The sequence below is a fragment of the Perca fluviatilis genome, chromosome 8 (assembly GCF_010015445.1).
Source record: "Perca fluviatilis chromosome 8, GENO_Pfluv_1.0, whole genome shotgun sequence".
NCBI classification, from domain to species: domain Eukaryota; kingdom Metazoa; phylum Chordata; class Actinopteri; order Perciformes; family Percidae; genus Perca; species Perca fluviatilis.
The window spans coordinates 21,592,147-21,607,373 of NC_053119.1; the positions used below are offsets into that span (position 1 = coordinate 21,592,147).

Genomic DNA, 15,227 nt, shown 5'->3' on the forward strand with positions numbered 1-15,227 from the left:
GCTTAGTCCCTTCTCTATAAATTGCTCTCACGCCCACAATTTTTACTTGTCATACATGGTTTATATGTTAAACGGTAGGTATTCTTGTCTAGTTCCATGTACTTCATGTAAGCTATATGACTTATAGTTTTTGAATTATCTGCCTCAGAGCGACAAGACGGTCGGTGGAGCTTTCATTGACGATAATCTTATTTATCCTCATCCACTCTTGAGTCAAAACGCAAACGTTTTTTATTTTTAATTAATTTTTTATTTTTAATCTATACAAATTATATACCAATACGTTCGCAAAGGCCTTCTGGCACTCACGATGAGGTCGTTTTACTTATGCCACCTATAGTTTAGACTGTCTGAGGCTTCTTTTCACAGGTCGCTCTCTGTGTCCCTTAATGGCAGCAGTTTGGTTGTTAGCTGATTACACAGATCAAAGCCATCGCCTCTGTGTTTACAAACATGGCCACTGATAAGTAAGCATGACGCAGCATTTTTGCCAGAGAAATTGCAACTACAGACAGTAATATGAAGATTAACACAACATTACGGTTAATTTACACACACATACACACACACACACACACACACACACACACACACACACACACACACACACACACACACACACACACACACACACACACACACACTGTTCATTGGTCATGTGCCCCTGGGTGGCCTAGTGGTAGAGGCTCTTTCCTTGATGAAAGGGATGCAGGTTCGATTCTGACCTGCGGCTCCACAGCAAATGTGTTGTTTTCGTTTATTGCATTGTTCTTGTAGTCAACAAAAAAAAATATTTGAACACCGATCTGGTAAAAAGTTTCAAAGTTTCTCTTCAACTTGTTCCAAATTAATTTCATGTGGTTTCATTGTCTGAACAAGTACTCCAAAGGAGGGCCCTAGTAATGAAAAAAACAAAATAGAAATTGATTCCCTTTTTTTGTTTGAGAATAACAAACCAGGAACCACTCCAAACCTCAGGTCTTGGAAGTGCTTCCACTTACATAGACTGTGACATTCAATCCCCAGTAGTACCGCTGACTTTCTACAAGAATAAAAAAATTATTTGTTCTCTGTTTTCTTACAAAAAAAGACAAAATAAAGTGTCTCTGACCTGAATTTGATGTGGCTTTGCTACTACAATTGAGTTAGAAATCCTTTACTAATCCTTGCATACAGTTTATTCAGCATATGTTGTTAAAAAACTGCGTCGTATGCTTAATAAACCCCGGACGCCATGTTTTATTACCACCCGTTAGATCTGCAGGTCAGCAAATAGACCTAATGGTGCAAAAAATCAACATAAAACAGGGACCATATGCAGTGTCCTGTGCCTGGATGTTTATGAGCCCTGAGCTGGGGATACAGTAAATCACCCCTTATAATCAGGGCCATTGCTATTGGTCGTGTATAAGATGAGTTATATGAGCTATATTCCTCATATCGCTTGGCTGTCATTCCCTTCATTCAGTCTCCTCTCACAAACCAATGCGAGGCTATCAACGGTGACCTTGCCACTGCACCCCAGCTCCAGGTGGAAGTGATAGATACTCACTCTCAATGACAGCCGGGTCTTTTTGTATAAGAAAAGCCATATTGATTCATGAGCCAATAAATACAAACACAAGAGGTTGTGCCTCAGCTACTCCTCCCCCTCTATTTAGGTGTCTATTCTCTTTTTTTCTTTTTCTTTTTGTCCAATCAGAGTAGAAAACAGCAGTAAAGTCTTTGTCCTTATCAGAGGATCAGCACTGTGCCAAGCTTGATGGCAGAAACAATGAAGGGTCAGTGGGAGGTGGTGCATCAGCCCCCAATGCTGGTGTCTTATCATGGCGTGCTCCATCAGTGGCTGCCAATCAGGCGACTCTCAGGCCACCTGCAGAGAAGATGGCCTCAGCATTGTGTTTCTGAGATAACCAGACAACCTGCCGCCTCCATCCTGAAGGCTCCCCCTGCTCAATGGATTAAATATCGATCATAACAATCCTGAAAATTGAGTTATTATTTTCTCCATGTGTCATTAGAGAAGTCTCTGCTACCTCTCCTGTATTGTGGATGGACACTTGCGGCAAACTCATATTGGTGTCATCAGTCATATTAGTGTCATAAGTCACAATGAAAGAATAAAGTAGCAATTTTACCTGCAGGCTTTCTTCTTTTATATTAAAGCCTCATTGATTTTAACTTTAAAGGTAAGTCGGTTATTTATGGTGTGTAATTCAACCAGTATTTGTACATACAAATTCCAACCAATTATGCCATTATCAGTTTGTGACCCTTCATCCCTCTGATCTTATTTAAACTTACAATGTAACACAAGTAGCAAAAGGACTTAGTGATGCATTTTCAGGGAGCTTTTGAGCTCACGTAAGGGGACGGATTTTTTATTAGTTATTCATCCACCAATCCTCTGTCCACCAGTATGCCAATAACAGGATGATAGTTATTAATGGAAGTGAATGGTCCTTATAAACAGTCTTATGTACATATGACCCCAATTGCAAGAAGCTGCATGTAACTAGATGACACACGTATTCAACATGTAACATTTGTTCCAAAGTATGCTGTACCACTACTGATATATTATACTGTGATCTTCAATGCATTCCTGCATTTATCTTACACCTAAGTGTCATAATTTCAATTTCAAATAATAGATTAATCATTATGACAAAAATATGCCAATAACAGCTTTGCAGAGCTAAAGATGACATCTTGAAATTTCATTTTGTTCGACCAACAGTCCAAAACCCCCAAAATATTCAGTTTACAATGATATATAACAAAGGAAAGCAGCAGATGCTCTCATTTGAGAGGCTGGAGTTAGAGATTATTTGGCATTTCACTGTTGCTGTTACTGTTGCTTGGAAAATGACTGAAATGGATAATGGATTATCAAAATAGTATCAGATTATTCTTCTGTCGATCGTCTAATCAATTATTGACTAATAATTTCAGCTCTAGTAATTTCTTTCTTGAAATGTCCACTTACTGTCAACCTGCCTTGTCTTTTTCTTCTTCAGGCCTCAATTTCCTTCATTTCCCAGAATGCCAATCCCAGAAATTGTATGAACTACGTGTTAAACGTGTTAAAGCGTTTTTTTGTGCTATCACTTGTTAAATAATAAATCAATAATACATGTAAGTGTTACTATATTAAGTACACAAACATTAACCGTGGTTGAACCTGCTCTCCTGATGTTGTCTGAAGCAGCAGAGGACCACATGTAGATGTTACATGGTGTGAAGTGAGGTGGGATACATGTTCTTTAGGCTTGTATGGTGCCGTTTGGTTCCACAGCTTCACTAGTTTTCTTAACTATGCACTTGTATGCCATTACCACAGCAACCAATTGAGATTTGCTTGCTTAATCGTGCAAGATGGCAATTTAGGGTGTACAGCCGCTCCTGAACATCAACTTTGACAAACAAATGAACTTAGATGGAGATTTTTGTCACATTCTTTTGAATATCATAAATCCTGATTTTGAATATTGTCACCAATTTACAGTCCAGATGCCTTATAACCAAGCAGAACGATTGGAAATTGCATTTTTTAGATGGAAGGTGCTTTTGTGCTTGCATTTTCCTGGTTAGAATACAATCTCTTTCTGAAATGCCAGGTGGAGTTTCAGGGTTCTTTTAATAGCTCCATGGTCCCGGACACACTATTGATTTCTAGAGCATTTCTCATCAAATAATAAAATATGCCTGGCATGTCATACATTACATTTCTCATGTCCTTATAGTGACCTTTGATTGCAAACGATAGCTGAGAGTAGATGTACCTGAATGTCACATTGATTAGGATTGGATGCTGTTGCTTAGCATGTTTTGCCCACTGTTGCTTATTGATGAAATAAGGCGGTGTCACTGCCAGGGACAGTCGTCCATCATGATTAGTATTTTTGCAGTTTCATCACAAAAGCATGGAAGCATGTTAAGATAAAATATATATGTGCCTGGCCAATTGATAACCTGCTTGGGCAGCTGAGTAAGAAATATTCCTGGTGTCTTGTCCACCAACCTTGAGCTAGCCAAGAGTTCATTCCATATGTAAAATGTGCCTTCCATTAATGAATGAATGAATGAATGTTTCCTTAATATAACATTTATTTTTGTTTATTGACAATTATTTGTGTATTTTTATATAAGGAACAGCAGCACTTTCCCCTTTGCAGTTGATCACATTTAGCTGTCATGGGTGCATATGTTAAAACAAATGCAGTGTTTGAATCTTGCATTAATTATTGTTGTATTGATCCAGTCAAGATGTAGATATAATCTAGAATACTGAAAAGCCATCCATTTGTCTTTTCATTGGAAAACAAAATTCATAGTTTTTCTTATAGTGGAATCGTTCACCAATTTATTCTAATGATAAAGCTTGACATTATCCTAACCGGGTGACTGTAACGTTCTATGTCTGTGGTTGTTTCAAAATCGAATTATGGCTTAACTGCAGCTAACCCCAACACAACAGGAGCATATCCAATCACATTTGTGTGAAAAATGAGAGGGCCCATATTTTCAATTACATTTCAGCATAAAGGGATTGTTAATCCTGTCTCCCGTGCTGCCAGAAGCCGTTAATGAATTTGCTTATCCTCCAAGATACTAATGTGACTTTCCTCCGCATGGGAAAAAAAATAGAAAATAGTCTTTTTCTTTGTCCTCCTCACACAATACTGTGTCTGACTGTAATGGATGCAAATCTATTCACAGCAAGGTTAAACAGTTTGTTTAGCTGAAGCTGCCGTTCTGTTTATGTACAAAGTTGAATCCGATGATCTCATAAAGCCGTTAAGCTATGATTTGCAAAACGGCGCACCCTCCTCTGCTGGCTTTGTCTGCTTAGTTATTTAGCTATTGGATTGGAGATGTTTTCTCATTCAGAGATATATTTTTTTAGAACAAAGAGCTGGTATCTGTTGTTATGAGTTTAGAAACTTCGCCAAAACTTTACAGAATCTCGTACAGGTTGAAAATTTTTTGGTCGAGTCCTGTGGTGGTGAAAAACTTTAAAACGGTTTTGCATTCAAAGTCTTTCTTCTTCTGAAATAAAAATCAAAAATGTTAGGGCTGCAACTAATGATAATTTCCGATTCATCTGTTGATTATTTTAATGAATAACTGAATGGTAGTTGATCTATAAAATATCAAAGACTATGGCAAAAAAAATGCCTGTAACAAGTTCTAAGAGCCCAAGGTGACATTTTCAAATCCTTTGATTTGTCCAATCAGCAATACAAATGCCAGAGATATTCCGTTTAAAATAATATAAAACAAAGACAACAAAGCATCACATTTGAGAGGCTTGAAAAAAAGAAGAAATTTTACAATTCTTGTTTAATTAAACAACTATGATGACTGTCCAACCAGTCTAGACTACATTTTCACTGGGCAATACTTATTTGGTTTTGACCATAAATGAATACTATGAATGCAAAATGCCTTTTTCCACCATTACTTAAATTCTTCAAGAACATGAAAGCCAAATGGACAATAAAACAGCTGTTGTTGTCTTTCATTTAAGTCAGAGACAGCTGATGCACCAACTGCTTGGAGGCACCTGGTCTGGTTCCCATTAGGAAGCAGGTCTGGTCTGTCCGTGGCCTGAACCAGTCAACAGTAAGCTTGATGATGGATGGTGTATTAATGCTCTCAGTCCCTTTCTGTTGTCAGTGTGCATTACACAAATCAGGGAAAACAAATGCCCACCCTCCTCCCCCAGTCTACCCACCTTATATATACACACACACACACACACACACACACACACACACACACACACACACACACACACACACACACTTTCCTCCACGCCACCTTGCCCGTGCTAATATTGCTAATAGGCTTGATGTGTTGTTGTGTTGCCTTTTTTAACCTTGACAGTGAGCTAAGTTTCATTAAATTAACTCAGATGGATCTACAGACGCATTACATCATCACATCTGGCTTACATCACCAGCCCTTCACATTTCTCCAAAATAACTAACGGGATCTTCATCACCAATCCCGTTCACTCTACTTTCCTCTTTGTTCTCCTCTATTCTACACGAGAATTACTGATTTTGAGGTCTGTGAAATCAATAAATAAGACGACTCGTATGTATGCTAAAGGTTTTATACTGTGGGCGTTATTTTACATTCTAGTCTGTGGGCTTTATGTCTGAGCATCATGCATGTGCATTTGGACACACACACACACACACACACACACACACACACACACACACACACACACACACACACAGACACACACACACACACACGGACACACACACACACACACATAAAGGTGACACGGTCACCGTCATTAGACCTTCACAGGCATCTGCTCATGCCCGCAACGTGATGTGATCCTTCACCTTCTACATGACAGTTGGCCATTTAGCACTAAATTTATGCCGCCCATGCCCTTTATCAATGCATTCTGAGGAGGGGGTTAAGATAGAGGGCGTCACTCAGCGTCCTACCTTTGATTTGTGTTACTGCTTTTACCAAACCAGACATTGTAATGACACATTGGGCTTTTGAGAAGCTCTGATGGATGCCCGAGTAATGCAGATGCTATGTATGAACAATTAGGTAACATCCAAATACATACAGATAGGGAAACCCATTCCACAATATAACCATGTTAGTTAACATTTCAGATAAATGCAAATCTTAAAAAAAAAAAAAAATAGCCTGGTTGAGATCATACCACTTTTGATATGAGTTTCAAAAGCTTTACATCAATCCATCCATCCATCCATCTTCGTCCACTTATCCGGTGTTGGGTCGCAAAGGGAGCAGCTCCAGCAGGGGACCCCAAACTTTCCTTTCCCGAGCCACATTAACCAGCTCCGACTGGGGGATCCCGAGGCGTTCCCAGGCCAGGTTGGAGATATAATCCCTCCACCTAGTCCTGGGTCTTCCCCGAGGCCTCCTCCCAGCTGGACGTGCCTGGAACACCTCCCATTCTTACCAGATGCCCGAACCACCTCAACTGGCTCCTTTCGACGCGAAGGAGCAGCAGCTCTACTCCGAGCTCCTCACGGATGACTGAGCTTCTCACCCTATCTCTAAGGGAGACGCCAGCCACCCTCCTGAGGAAACCCATTTTGGCCGCTTGTACCATGGATCTCGTTCTTTCAGTCATGACCCAGCCCTCATGACCATAGGTGAGGGTAGGAACGAAAACTGACCGGTAGATCGAGAGCTTTGCCTTCTGGCTCAGCTCTCTTTTCGTCACAACAGTGCGATAAATTGAATGTAATACCGCACCCGCTTCGCCGATTCTCCGACCAATCTCCCGCTTAAAGTTAAGAGTCAACTTTCTCCAGTCCCTAGATTCTGATATATAATTGATACATTTCCTAAATCTGATGTCTTAAATAAGCTAAGTATTAAGGTGATCCTCACATGCTGTTCTCCAATGTTATTGTTAGTAGTTTTCTTTTTGCATAATTTCCTTAAATATCAGATTTGTAATGCTGTGATAATGTGTTCTAATTAACCAATCCACATAAAAGCTGCACTGTCATATGGTAATGAGCTCCATCTTGTCTCTTATGCCACATAAAATAGATACAATACAGCTGTAGTTGACTAAAACACTTGATTCTGCATGCATTTTTCATGAAGTTTTGTTAATCAACCGCACTCAGTTTATCTCAATTTAGAGGTTTTACATTTCCAAAGTTTCAACTAGCACATGTTGAAATTCACGCATAACTTTCAAAGGCAGACTTTAAAGGTTGAGGGTGTTAATGTCACGTAAACCTGTCCCTCTTTTTCTTTTTTCCACCCTGGGTGTTTGGAGCCCTCTTCACCTCTCATCTAAGGGGAAGAAAGTGTGAATGGTAATGGAGACTGACTATCATTGCAAGCTAACGCTGCCATTACCCAACCTCTGATAGATGAAGCCATTGGAGGGTGTTATCAGAGCCAGCTGTGAGGGCTATGGTATGCATTATACATGGGCAGTAACCCTGACATTGTGTGCAGACCACACACACACACACACACACACACACACACACACACACACACACACACACACACACACACACACACACACACACACATAGACTTACAGATATGTGTGGCACACAGACTGTAGGGCCAATTATGTGAAGATATCTGAATATTCACACAATCCTGCAGACAGTGTCACAAGCCATTAAGGCACAAAGATAACGTCAAGAGATTGTTTGACGTCGGGTTCAGGACCCATTGTTTAATGTATTGTACTGTGTAAAAGCAAATATGGGGCATTTAGCATTAAAATACAATGCCTATGCCTTGAAGGCTGGCATCTTTTTGACTGGTCCGATGAATGTCTGGTTTCCGTTACAATATGCTAATAAAAAGGTTCAAATCTAGGATTAAAGGAATCTGGAATTATTCTGTTAAAATGCTGGTAAATGGGGCAGGGCATTTTGTAAGAGAAGTACATAATAACATTTCTGATAAGGATATTGTACATTTGGTTATTAAAGGCCCTACACACTCTTGGTACACTCACACGGGTGCTTTCACTTACTGTGCCTGATTAGACCTCTTCTGAGGGGGGTACAGACTCTCGTTGATTGAATAAGACTGAGCAATCATTAATGTTACTAGTAACACTGTGCTTTTCATGCTATGACAATTCAAAATGTCTGCTTTGAAAAAGGCTTACTTTTTACATATCGCCGACATACAGTATTTGTAAACATAAATGTATGTGATAAGCTATAAATGTCCGATAATGGTCAGGCTTGAGTAAGAATGATGCATCACTGCAACATCACACCTATCCCTATTGTTGCTGAAGAAGTACATTTCTACATGGCCACAGCATATTTTTTTCATATGGATACTTCAAGATGAAGTGTTAAGAGTGAGTTTAGTCTCTCCTTGTCTGTTAGTTCCTACATACAGGACTTACCCAGTAAAGCTCTTTTGGTATGAGGTGGTACAGGATGTGGTATGAGCTGCCACCAGGAAAAAAAAAAAGGAATGTAAAGGGTGTGAACATATAGGATTTACATATTCCATGTTGAATATAGTGTATACCTTGAAGAATTCAAACGTGAAGGCATTAAGGTGGTCCTACCTTTTTATTGTCTGGTTGTACCAGATAAAGCGAACAGACTTAACCAGGGAAAATAGGAACTGGTTGACTTTGATAGGCCACTGAAAGAATTTCATTATATGACTTATTTAATAAACTCATGATTAACATATGATGTATTTAATAAACTCATCTAAATAAACATTTTTGTTAAAAATATGACTTATTTCAAAAACAGGTTTCATGGAGGTATCTTTTTTTTTTATAAACAGTTGAAATGTCAAATTCCTGAGTGTAAAAGATGTACACACTCAGTTTTCCATCTCCACATTTTGAGTACCCCCCACTGAGAGCTCTCAACCTCCAATCCTGCTTCTAAAGGCTGAAGTGGTGAACTGGGAAGAGTGAAATTCAAATCAAAGCTGCCTGAGCGTAATATGGAAATGAGATTTAGTCATTGACAGGAATTCATAACCAGGCTGACGTATCACACACTCAGTGCTATCCGGCAAATCATGAAGCACGGGAACACATAGGCAACGGATGATGAGGAATAGTTAATCAAATGTAACATTATGCCTACAGTAAGCACGTGTTGAAATAAATGTAGGGAGGCGATGGCGATGGTGGTTTTTTTCTTTTTTAAGCATTGAGTCATAGTGGATTCTTCCCATAACGATTTAAAATAAATCTGATTACTATCCTGTGCTGGCACTGTTGTTCACTTGAAAAGTGACAGAAGGAGTTTTGTAAAGAATGTAAAAGAAAACTGTTTACTGTCTCATTTCTGCACACCTCCACCAATCGCTGGCAAAGTGGGCAGCGTTGTTGGATTGTTGGTTTCGGAAAGTTACAGGAATTGTTGAAAGCTGCCCACCCTATTCAGCTGTTGGAAAAGTGTAGGGGGAGGGAGTTTAAGATGCTGTTTAACCATCCAAATATGTGCTACCAAATCTTCCTGGATGTTTGCTTGCTAATTTTTTTGACATGACATCTGTTGTTTCATAACCATGATTATTTTGATTTTCAAGTCGTTTCTCTGTGTGTCAACAGCAATTACCAGACATTTTACAGAGCATTTTGAGTTTTTTACAATTGCTATGACAATTTTTTCAATACTTTTAACAACTTTCCTAAACTCTTAACACAGTTAGCACAACATCTGTCTGTGTAGACTATACAATTAACACATTTCTTGTTGCTTTGACACAAATTGCATACAGTTGACACAAATTTAAAATGCTTGAACATCTTTTACAAACACGCTCAACCATGACCAAAACAATGGATATGTACTGCCAAATTCACAAATGCTTTCACACTGTAAGTCAGAACAGATAACATGTTCTAAACCTAACTTATAGGCTAAAGTGAAAGTGAACAGCTGTTCACAAATAAACACAAAGATATCCCCTGCATTTTATTCCATTGCTACTGAGAAACAGCTGATTGAAGCTATGCAAATAGATCAATCACAGTTGATTCCCATCTATGAAACGCACTCAGGTGTTGAAGTTCTTTCAATCACATTACCATATGTTACTGTAGTACATACAGTAAAAGAAGGCCTATTTGGGCTGATTTTGTCTGGAAAATGAATAATAAAGATGAACACAAAGAAAGTAAGAAAAATTCCTGCACGAGGGAGAGGAAGACGAGTACTAGGACAATTCTGTCTCTGTCTTCTTTTTTTCATAAACCATACATTCTATAAAGCTACTCTGAGATAGGGAGTTTAGTTTTCAATGTGTGATTTTGAGCATGAAATGAACTGTTTTGCCAATAGTGTGTTGTAGATGTGTTGGTGCCTTAAGAGTTTAGGAAAGTTGTTAAAAGTATTGAAAGAATTGTCAGTGATCGTAAAAAACTGTAAAAGCTGTCTTTGAACTCTCGCCTTTAGGTGGCTGATTGGACCCTTTTCGTACAGCTAGTTCAAAAGCTTTTTGGGAGGTATGTGTTGTTACAGATTACATGTCCAGCCTATCTTTCATTTTTTTCATTTTTATCGTATTTTTCTGCTGTAGTGCTCCTGTGCAACCTCTGTGTGCCTCTGACATGTCCAGCCCATCTGACCTGTTAATTCTCAAGTGTAACACTCGCCATGCCAGCACGGATGAGGACTTCTGCGTCAGGAACCTTTAGGCCGTTTTATAGTTTCTGCGTACCCCCGCAGACCCCTCTGCGACTACGCCGGACCCTACGCCGTAGCCTGACGTGCACCTCTCGAAAAATGTAACAACACGTCGCAGCAATGCACGTCGCAGCAACGCACGTTGCTCAGCCGTGGCTTGGTAGCGTTGCATTTCCCCCGACTCATTTCCTGGTTCTCCTTCTCCATAATAACATGAAATCAAGGAGAGGGTTAACTTTTCCTGCTACAGATTTCCCACCTTGGTCAGAAAACACAGGGAAGACACTTTGTTTCTCTCACTATGACTCTAGAGTCAGTACTCACTCCGAAGTTAATCTCCGTCACTCTCTCACTTCTCCCTCGCTCTATCACCCACTCCCCACACACACACACACACACACATGCCGGCTCGACGCACACACCAGCGCACAAGTATAAACATCAGGCCACTTACGTAGGCTATGGCGAAAGCTCTGCGTGGCGCCTTCGCAGAACCATAAAACAAGCTTTATCATGACATTAATCCATTCTATTGAGCTTGCAGAGACATTGTCTGCTCCAAGACTTGCATGCGAAAAGTAATGTGGAGATACGATGACCTGTTATACTTTCAGCTTTATGGTAAAGAATATTTCCTAGAACTTTGTACTTGATGTACTAAAAGCAATTTGAGCTTTAGCTAGACTGTGATTCACTTCCTCGTCAGCGTTCACTTGTCTGGAAAGCGTACCAGCAACAAAGATGAATGTTTCAACAGCACCGAGAGTGTCTTTACTGACAGTAATGCCCGGCTTCATAAAAGGTTTTCCTCGAGCAGGATGGTACATAACATCAGGTTTTAGCAGGACTCGGGTGAATTTCTTATCGTTATTGCCCATTGTGAATATGAGTCACTCACTGAAGCCTGGCACATTTACGTTCGTTCAGGGAAACCATTCAACTGTGCAGCAGACTGAAGAGCAAGACTCTTTAGAGGGAAATGTCACCTGCAATGTGCGAGAATCTTCTTTCCTGAAGAAAGAGAGAAAGATATACAAAGTTTTTGTTTAAACACAGAATGTGGTGTGTTAGATGCTTGCATTACTCAGTGCTCCAATGACCCAGAGGCCTGGGTCATGGGTAGCTAGATATGAGGGTCATGTGTAGTTGAAGTTAACCCTGGGGGGAAATGGTCCAGATGGAGTGCCCCAAAAATCCCTCTTTTCTATGTGTATCAATTAGCTGGCATTAACACTTCAGTGACCACCCTAAAGACAAGTCTGGTGGAGGTTTTTACCTAACTTCTGTCCACACTGATTGAATCCAGACTTCTACTCAACAAATTTCGTATGCTTTTCTTGTGTAGTACATTCAAGATTTCATATAGTTTACAGTAATAGTAATAAACAGACATCTGTAGCGGCTGTGTTTCATATTACAGCATGCTCTTTATATATAGATAGAACATCAACATTCTGCAACTTTGGAAATCTATCATAGATGTTGGGTTTGCTGGAGTGTTTGTGCATATACCAGCAAACCTTGGTTTTTGTACATCTGTCGGTCAATTTGAGAATAAAAAAAAAATCTCTGTTGTATTATTGTTGGTTCAGATATTACAGATTGGTGAATTTGGAACATCATAATTAAATTTATTCACATTAATTTTATTTACAGTGATAATATGCAGCTCTGCATTTTATTGATCAGGGAATGTGACAGAATGGGCGCAAAATGGCTGTTAAGAGGACCCAGTAACCATGGAAGGTCACCAGGTGGATGAAAATGAACCAGAATAGCAACCTGTAATCATCTGTATTAATTCTGTTTGAGCTGTTACCAGAGAAAACACGTCTGTCCAAAGTGACTTATTGATTTCATAAGACTGCCAGTAAAGCCAGCGTTGAAGCTCAGCAGCACAAGCTGCAGGTCCCATGACCGAGACGAGCCATCGTCTAGAAGAAAAGGACCTGAGCAGAAGCGTGAAACCTTTCAACGATTCTCAATCCCCTAATGCTCCAAGGAAATCCAATTTCACATGGCCGTAATTGAAATTTATTTTGTCACCACAATGGCAGGTCAACATCATTTATTGGGTTCTGGCTTTTCTGTGCCGGGGGATATGCCTCACACTTCTATGGTGTTGAAGCTGTAACTTGTTATTATGCATAATCAAAAAAAAAGAAGCATTTTGACATATTTTCATGAAATACATTTATTTACACTACAAAATAATTAATTGAGGTTTGCTGTGTTGTAAGATGTAACTTACAATGCAAAGATGATTTTGAACCATTGGCATACAACATTTCAAACCCCAGTCTAATACAACCATCAAAGTCCTTCTTGATAAATCAACATTAACATTTCTACAGCTGCCTTACTCTCTACGGATCCCAGAGTGTGATGTAGAGGCAGCCATAGGATCGCCCTTCATACCTCTCAGCCATGCTAGGAACGCACAGCATGAAGAGGTCTATTACCTCTACACGACCCATCCCCTCCTCCACCTCCCCCTTTACACAGCTCAGAAATACACCAGCAGAAATAACATGGAAAACCCAACCAGCCTTCAGCCTCTCTGAAACCAGACTCACAGGGCTATGTTTGAATAATGCTGCAGATCAAAAAGTGAATGAATCATATTCAGAGCGTATGGTGGTTAAGCAAAAGCAATCAATCAAATTAGGGGTGAGATGCTTTTCAGAGGGGTTATTACATTTTCTAATATGGCTATTTCCAATCAGTAATTTGATGCCTTGGTTAGCAAGGTGTGTGTGTGTGTGTGTGTGTGTGTGTGTGTTGTGTGTGTGATCCAACTTATAATAGTTTAGACCGTATTAACCTTATGATAGCTTTTGACAGTACGATTTGAATTTCTGATTTCGTTTTCATCCCGTCCTTTAATTAGAGTTGTTTTTTTAGGGTTCAACGACAGCGTTGGGTCAAACTGCTCTTTTTTTCTTCTGACTAATTGAGAGTTACTGCTCCTCTGTGCATCCAGTGAAATTGTGGAAAGGCTTGTGGGTACTTGACAGGTGGGCTCATAATGTCTGGCCCCTTGGGGGAATAGAGAGACATGAAGTTGTTGCTGTTATTGGTCATGCAGCAAGGTGGCTTCTTTTGTCTTCACAGGTCCTTCAGAGACAGTGGTGGTGGGGGGGGGGGGGGGGTAGGAATCCCTTCTGATAATCTTGATGGGGAATTCATTGTGCTTTATTTTCCTCTGCTTTATTTTACATGTGGGGTTTGGAGCATTCAAAAGTGGTGCTTCCTGTTTCCAGCTGACTTGTTTTACTGTCATGTATCTTGAGTTTAGATTTGATCAATTTCCTTTTCAAATTCTGTGTCCTCAATGTCTGTGTGAAACACAATGTACAGCATATGATTTTGCTCATGCATCAGTGTATACATTGTGAATAGCAATGGCATATTTCTGCATGTGTTTATATGTCAGGTTGTTTATTTGTGTGTGATTTATGTTTTTGTGTGTGTGTGTGTGTGTGTGTGTGTGTGGTGGGATTGGGTGTGTGCAGTGCTTCAGCTGTAACATCTGGCACTAGTGTGATTGGTGTGGTGAGCCCTCAGGCCTTTTCATAGGTGATAGATGACACCTATCACGACCTGTCAGTAGGGACCCAGCCTGCCAACTAGCCAACCAACCAGAAGCCTGGTCTCCTTTATCTTCACCCCCAATTTGTTCTGCTGCGAGAGATGGAGAGCTGGTGGGAGCAAAGAGAGTAGCTAATTGCCTTTTTGTGAATATAAAGATGCATGCAACGTTGGGTTGCAGCATTAAGACCCAAACGTCATAAAAATTTGCCTTGTTTCTCAAGTAGGATGTCAGGGCATAATATGCTTGAATTATTGAATAAAAGTTGCAATGGAGCGTTTACATGCACATAATAATCAGTTTTTTGCCCTAATTCCGAAAAAGACGATATTCCGACCACACTGTTTACATGGCTAATGAAAGTGAGGATTCCACTAATATTCCTTTTTATATGTAGCCGTGCAAAACAGGATTTTTTTCAAAGTTTACCAGTGGCGGCAGACATGTTGGACCGTGCGAAC

General features: G+C 39.9%; 1 protein-coding gene across 1 annotated transcript in view; it reads left to right on the forward strand.

The window, feature by feature from the left end:
• The first annotated feature begins 7,926 nt into the window (after nucleotides 1-7,926).
• The window catches only part of LOC120563348 (PDZ domain-containing RING finger protein 4-like), an 84,481-nt gene continuing 77,180 nt past the window's right edge, over nucleotides 7,927-15,227 (forward strand). Inside the window, exon 1 of the mRNA XM_039807469.1 lies at nucleotides 7,927-7,950. Coding sequence (XP_039663403.1) covers nucleotides 7,948-7,950 — 3 coding nt within the window. The 5' untranslated portion in view covers nucleotides 7,927-7,947. The remainder of the gene's footprint in view (nucleotides 7,951-15,227) is intronic.